General features: G+C 38.4%; 1 protein-coding gene across 1 annotated transcript in view; it reads left to right on the forward strand.

The window, feature by feature from the left end:
- The window catches only part of LOC132547506 (NBAS subunit of NRZ tethering complex-like), a 50756-nt gene extending 43839 nt beyond the window's left edge, over positions 1-6917 (forward strand). Inside the window, exons 56-58 of the mRNA XM_060211262.1 lie at positions 3302-3428; positions 3750-3878; positions 4217-6917. Coding sequence (XP_060067245.1) covers positions 3302-3428; positions 3750-3878; positions 4217-4498 — 538 coding nt within the window. The 3' untranslated portion in view covers positions 4499-6917. The remainder of the gene's footprint in view (positions 1-3301; positions 3429-3749; positions 3879-4216) is intronic.
- The last annotated feature ends 497 nt before the right edge of the window (positions 6918-7414 follow it).

Consider the following 7414-nt stretch of genomic DNA (forward strand, 5'->3'; position numbering starts at 1 on the left):
GCTTAGAAAATTTATTTAACATAATTAATGTAAGCTTATTTTACTTTGTATCAAACCATCCTACCATATTGTACAGGATAGAGGACTGGGCTAGCATACTGTACAGGGTATAGGACTGGGCTACCATATTGTACAGGGTATAGGACGGTGGTACCATATTGTACAGGGTATAGGACTGGGCTACCATATTGTACAGGGTATAGGACTGTGGTACCATATTGTACAGGGTATAGGACTGTGGTACCATATTGTACAGGGTATAGGACTGGGCTACCATATTGTACAGGGTATAGGACTGGGCTACCATATTGTACAGGGTATAGGACTGTGGTACCATATTGTACCGGGTATAGGACTGTGGTACCATATTGTACAGGGTATAGGACTGGGCTACCATATTGTACAGGGTATAGGACTGTGGTACCATATTGTACAGGGTATAGGACTGTGGTACCATATTGTACAGGGTATAGGACTGTGGTACCATATTGTACAGGGTATAGGACTGGGCTACCATATTGTACAGGGTATAGGACTGGGCTAGCATATTGTACAGGGTATAGGACTGTGGTACCATATTGTACAGGGTATAGGACTGGGCTACCATATTGTACAGGGTATAGGACTGTGGTACCATATTGTACAGGGTATAGGACTGGGCTACCATATTGTACAGGGTATAGGACTGGGCTACCATACTGTACAGGGTATAGGACTGGGCTACCATACTGTACAGGGTATAGGACTGGGCTAGCATATTGTACAGGGTATAGGACTGGGCTAGCATATTGTACAGGGTATAGGACTGGGCTAGCATATTGTACAGGGTATAGGACTGTGGTACCATATTGTACAGGGTATAGGACTGTGGTACCATACTGTACAGGGTATAGGACTGGGCTAGCATATTGTACAGGGTATAGGACTGTGGTACCATATTGTACAGGGTATAGGACTGTGGTACCATATTGTACAGGGTATAGGACTGGGCTACCATATTGTACAGGGTATAGGACTGGGCTACCATATTGTACAGGGTATAGGACTGGGCTACCATACTGTACAGGGTATAGGACTGGGCTACCATACTGTACAGGGTATAGGACTGGGCTACCATATTGTACAGGGTATAGGACTGGGCTACCATATTGTACAGGGTATAGGACTGTGGTACCATATTGTACAGGGTATAGGACTGTGGTACCATATTGTACAGGGTATAGGACTGTGGTACCATATTGTACAGGGTATAGGACTGGGCTACCATATTGTACAGGGTATAGGACTGGGCTAGCATATTGTACAGGGTATAGGACTGGGCTACCATATTGTACAGGGTATAGGACTGTGGTACCATATTGTACAGGGTATAGGACTGTGGTACCATATTGTACAGGGTATAGGACTGGGCTACCATATTGTACAGGGTATAGGACTGGGCTACCATATTGTACAGGGTATAGGACTGTGGTACCATATTGTACCGGGTATAGGACTGTGGTACCATATTGTACAGGGTATAGGACTGGGCTACCATATTGTACAGGGTATAGGACTGTGGTACCATATTGTACAGGGTATAGGACTGTGGTACCATATTGTACAGGGTATAGGACTGTGGTACCATATTGTACAGGGTATAGGACTGGGCTACCATATTGTACAGGGTATAGGACTGGGCTAGCATATTGTACAGGGTATAGGACTGTGGTACCATATTGTACAGGGTATAGGACTGGGCTACCATATTGTACAGGGTATAGGACTGTGGTACCATATTGTACAGGGTATAGGACTGGGCTACCATATTGTACAGGGTATAGGACTGGGCTACCATACTGTACAGGGTATAGGACTGGGCTACCATACTGTACAGGGTATAGGACTGGGCTAGCATATTGTACAGGGTATAGGACTGGGCTAGCATATTGTACAGGGTATAGGACTGTGGTACCATATTGTACAGGGTATAGGACTGTGGTACCATATTGTACAGGGTATAGGACTGGGCTACCATATTGTACAGGGTATAGGACTGGGCTACCATATTGTACAGGGTATAGGACTGTGGTACCATATTGTACAGGGTATAGGACTGGGCTACCATATTGTACAGGGTATAGGACTAGGCTACCATATTGTACAGGGTATAGGACTGGGCTAGCATATTGTACAGGGTATAGGACTGTGGTACCATATTGTACAGGGTATAGTACTGTGGTACCATATTGTACAGGGTATAGGACTGGGCTAGCATATTGTACAGGGTATAGGACTGTGGTACCATATTGTGCAGGGTATAGGACTGTGGTACCATATTGTACAGGGTATAGGACTGGGCTACCATATTGTACAGGGTATAGGACTGGGCTACCATATTGTACAGGGTATAGGACTGGGCTACCATACTGTACAGGGTATAGGACTGGGCTACCATACTGTACAGGGTATAGGACTGGGCTACCATATTGTACAGGGATTAGGACTGGGCTACCATATTGTACAGGGTATAGGACTGTGGTACCATATTGTACAGGGTATAGGACTGTGGTACCATATTGTACAGGGTATAGGACTGGGCTACCATATTGTACAGGGTATAGGACTGGGCTACCATATTGTACAGGGTATAGGACTGTGGTACCATATTGTACAGGGTATAGGACTGGGCTACCATATTGTACAGGGTATAGGACTGGGCTACCATACTGTACAGGGTATAGGACTGGGCTACCATACTGTACAGGGTATAGGACTGGGCTACCATATTGTACAGGGTATAGGACTGGGCTACCATATTGTACAGGGTATAGGACTGTGGTACCATATTGTACAGGGTATAGGACTGTGGTACCATATTGTACAGGGTATAGGACTGGGCTACCATATTGTACAGGGTATAGGACTGGGCTACCATATTGTACAGGGTATAGGACTGTGGTACCATATTGTACAGGGTATAGGACTGGGCTACCATATTGTACAGGGTATAGGACTGTGGTACCATATTGTACAGGGTATAGGACTGGGCTACCATATTGTACAGGGTATAGGACTGGGCTACCATACTGTACAGGATATAGGATTGAATTTGGCAGGTAATGATTATCATTGCTATTTCTGCAAAGGAGTGTTCAAATGTTCAAAGAGCATACAGAGATTAAAAAATGGTTGGTGCCAAGATTCCTCTGGGATAACTTGTTTATTAATTGTTTTCTAAACATCCACAAATCTTTATAGGTTTTATTGTAGAAAGATTTTTGGTTTATATGTGAAAGCGAAACATAATTGTTTTTTGAAGGGTGGCTTCGGAGAACCCCTGGGTAAAAGTCATTGATATGATGGTCCAGAAGAGTGACCAGACTAATTGTAAGCTTGTATGTCCCTGTCTGAAGGAAGTCCTGTCCATATGTCCACTCAGCGAGGAGGTATGTATTGGTAAAGTCACTCATAGTAACTTCTCTGCTTTAAATTGGCTTTAAACTGATTCAATTCAGTAAGATCTCATTAAATCATTTCATTTTGATATTGTAGAAATAACTGTGGTATAACTTAGTAAGTAATAAACAGAGAAAAGAATCATCAGTTTCTTGGGAAATACATCATTTTTGCTTCATGGCTTTATAAAAAAAAATGTTGTCTTACAAAATTACAAAATAGTTTACATAAGTTAAAGTGTTTTTATCACTATAGAAATACCATACCCTACAGAAAACACTAACAATCTGCCACTGTACACCTACTTTCAGTCTATACAGCATATTTACGGTAGTCTGGTTTCTACGTCAAATCACATGGAAGCAGTAAGATGTGTTCTGATTGGTGGATATGAGAACCTAATGGATTCGGCCATTCAACACCTTGCATCACAGCCTCAGGTATTAGTTTTATATTTTTCATGTTTATATTTTGTCTTTGTTTCGAGAAATGTTTGGCCAATTGACTCCAGCTTTTATGGGTAACACACAACCAACTGGGTTTTCCATCAGACCCCAGTTTCATGAATCTTTCTTAATTCAAGAAAATTTAACTAACAGAGAACAGCATGAAGTAAATTATGGAAAAGCTTAAATAAAAAAAATTCTCTATGCACAATTTTAAGTAAGGAAAGCTTTTTGTGGCCAGATATTTTATTAAAGTTAAAAGTTAAAGATAAAAATCACCGTACATTAACTCTTCATATTTCAGTCGACAAGTATTCTTAATCATTTTCCAGGTTGTGGCAGACGATGAACTCCTTGACCTAATTGTGCGCAATGATCTAGTCAATAAAGTTGTGCTTACCCACGTATATCCAGCAATCACAGACTATATTCTGGCCAATCAGGACACTCATAGTGAATCATGTGACTATCTCTCAGTCAAGGTTGTGTGTAGGAAACTACAGGAGGAAGGATTTGAAGCAGAGGCTGGGTCTCTACTGATGAGGAGTCGGACATCACACCCGCTCCTCCAAACTTTCAGTGCATCATTACAGACTCTTAAGAAATGGTTGTAACATTACAAAGCATTAGAAATACATATAGGGAAACATAAGGTGATAAATTATTGCCAATATTCTCTTGAATATCAGTATAGTAATACCTTTGTGCTATTACATTCTTTTTTTAAATGGCTGTACTTGTAATACCTGCAGGTACTGATTTTATCTCTAATTACAAGAACTGAAAAAATGTTCATCTCATAATGAACGGAGTGCTTTTGAGCTTTATCATTATTTTTTTAGCATAATATCAACTGCAACATTTTTCTATTTTTTCTTTTTTTTTTCTTTTTTTTTCACCTTCAGATAGGTATTGGATAAATGTCTTTCAACTACTTAGATCAGGACATGGTTTCATGATTAGATTCTACCTCCAGAATTTTCGTTAACTTTACTAGCTTCTGGTTTTTTGTCAAACACATTTATTATATAAAACATGTGTTGATTGGTCGTTAAGAATGTAAATGATGATAATAATATATAAATGTGATTATGATTAAAATGAATGCAATAGTATATCTCAAAAACAGTTTCAGCTTAGTTACTGTTGCCATTTTGTGTATTAGAATCATGTTACATATTTTATGATGAAATCATAGTATGATGAGACAGGACACGGAGTCGATGGACTGTACTATATATAACACTACCAACAGATCAGAGGCAGTTTTCTGAGCTACTGGGTGATATCTATGGTGCTCCAAAGAAATTAGAATGATGTCTTATATGTGATAATATCTCTCTTTATTGCCTTTGTTACAGCACCTAACCACAGTAATATGATATTGCAATACTTTAAATTACCTCCCTTATTGATACTACTGACAATTTTTTTTTCAGACACAAGACAGTAAATGTTATTTATCAGGAGCAAAGCACAAGATATTAGGTCTCTCTCTAAAACCTTTCTCCTGCTTTAACATATGTTTTATGTAAACAAACAGTAACACATGTTGTCCTTATTTTTCGATGTGTTCCGTAAAATATTCAATTTCCATGGGAATTTCATTTTTATTGATTTCATGGGTAATCTTTATCAACTAATTCACATACATGTAACAGCGAAATAATAACAGTTAGGAATACAAATACAGTGGATTGCTATTTATTCATGAAGTCAAATGTCAAAGAAAAATTGTTTTTCTGGAAAACCACAAAATTTTAATGTGATGAAAATTGATAGTTTTAAGAGTTCTTACAGTATCTTGGTGGTTTTCACCTCTGCCCGCCATCTTGTATTGTTGCCGCATGGTGTCTCTCTAATATTTTATTTTTATGACCAGTGATGTATATGTACAGTATTTATATTTAAAGAACACTGCTAGTGAGAAAGTATTTAATAATACTTTAACTGTATCCTGGTCTGACATCATCTCTATGTAGATAAAGCCTGTGCTAGAAAGTGTATAAACTATAGTCAGTCCTCAAAATGCTATGTTACCAATGTCTATTGTCTTCAGTTTGTTATCAGATACAATGTATGCAGCAATGGAGAGACATTATGATAGTGGGACAATCTCTGTACTTACTGTTAGTGGAGAATTTTCTACATTATATATTCTTGAAGTGCTTCTTACTATGGCAACCCTTTCATTATTTTCTAGACCACACAACTAAGTTGGTGACCAATATAAAAACAGAGATGACCCAAATGTCTAACTGTACAGGATGAGGATTGTTTTATGCAATTTTCAAATCACCATACATTAAAAAACTGAATAGATCAGATTTGCAGAGAAAAAATAACCTGAATTACACCTCTAAATGTACGTTGTTTTAGAAATGAGTCCATGCTTGAATGACTTCATGCAAATGAAACGATACAATCCGTCATCAGAATATGCTTATTTATATATATATCATTGAAGCACCCCTTATGTTGGTCTATAGGTTACAAGCTGCAGATGCTAAATTTGACCTACACATGATGCAGGGCTCTCACACCCCATTTTGGGACTGGGGCCTGGGCCCGGGGCCCTTTGAATTGGGAAAACTTCGGGTCTAAATTGGGAAAAAAGATACTATTTTGGATTGGGAATGGGGCTTAATATCGGCCCCAAATCTGGCAGATCGAGAGCCCTGTGATGCTTTAGTGAACTGTACCGTGTACTATGATAAAGTATGCTGAACTGTTGTCTGGTATTTCCTCAAGACTTTTTATTTTTCTTTATGTGTGTTGCCTTACACACCACAGGGGACTTGGCACATATTCCCAACCATTGGTGTATATATATGTAATAAAGTGATGAACCTTTGGTTGAGTATTCTGGCCAAGTCCCAGTATTACACACATAGGATAAAGTTGTAATTGTTCATTACAGTCCTTAATTCAGATTAAAGTGAGGTTATGTATTTATTAGATCTGTATTTATAACCAATAAACAGTTCAATTTAAACGGTTATTGCTCAATTAAATTTATCTGTGAAAGATTGATGATGTTTTGTTAGTTTTTTTCCCACTGTCATCAGATGGTGGGATATTCAAATTACCCTTCGTCTGTGGTCTGTTTACCTGTACTTGCACAATTCTTGTTTTTCACTATTTCTTGAAAAGTTGTGGACGGATTATTCTCATATTTCATTTGTTGATTCCAAATTGTCTCGTAGTGTGCATGGTCTATTTTCGGACCGGTCTGACAAAATGGCTTACACATGGCCATCTTGAATTTTGCCATGTATACTGCAAACATACTTAATACATTGCAATCAAATTTTAGCACATGAAAATTGATCACTTTATGTTCTTTTCATGCAATGAAGAAATTGCAAATCAGTGGTAATTTTCATACATGAAAATTTTCCTGAAGTGACTTTTAGCACCATAAAATACTTTCAGTGGGATAAAGACAAAAATTAGGTTACCACAAAATACATAATGTATGTACATTTACAGTGGTTTGTTTTAAGTATTTCTTGAGAAGATTATCAAAT

The sequence above is a fragment of the Ylistrum balloti genome, unplaced genomic scaffold (assembly GCF_031769215.1).
Source record: "Ylistrum balloti isolate Yb309-2 unplaced genomic scaffold, AGI_CSIRO_Ybal_v1 Utg369958, whole genome shotgun sequence".
Taxonomy (NCBI): domain Eukaryota; kingdom Metazoa; phylum Mollusca; class Bivalvia; order Pectinida; family Pectinidae; genus Ylistrum; species Ylistrum balloti.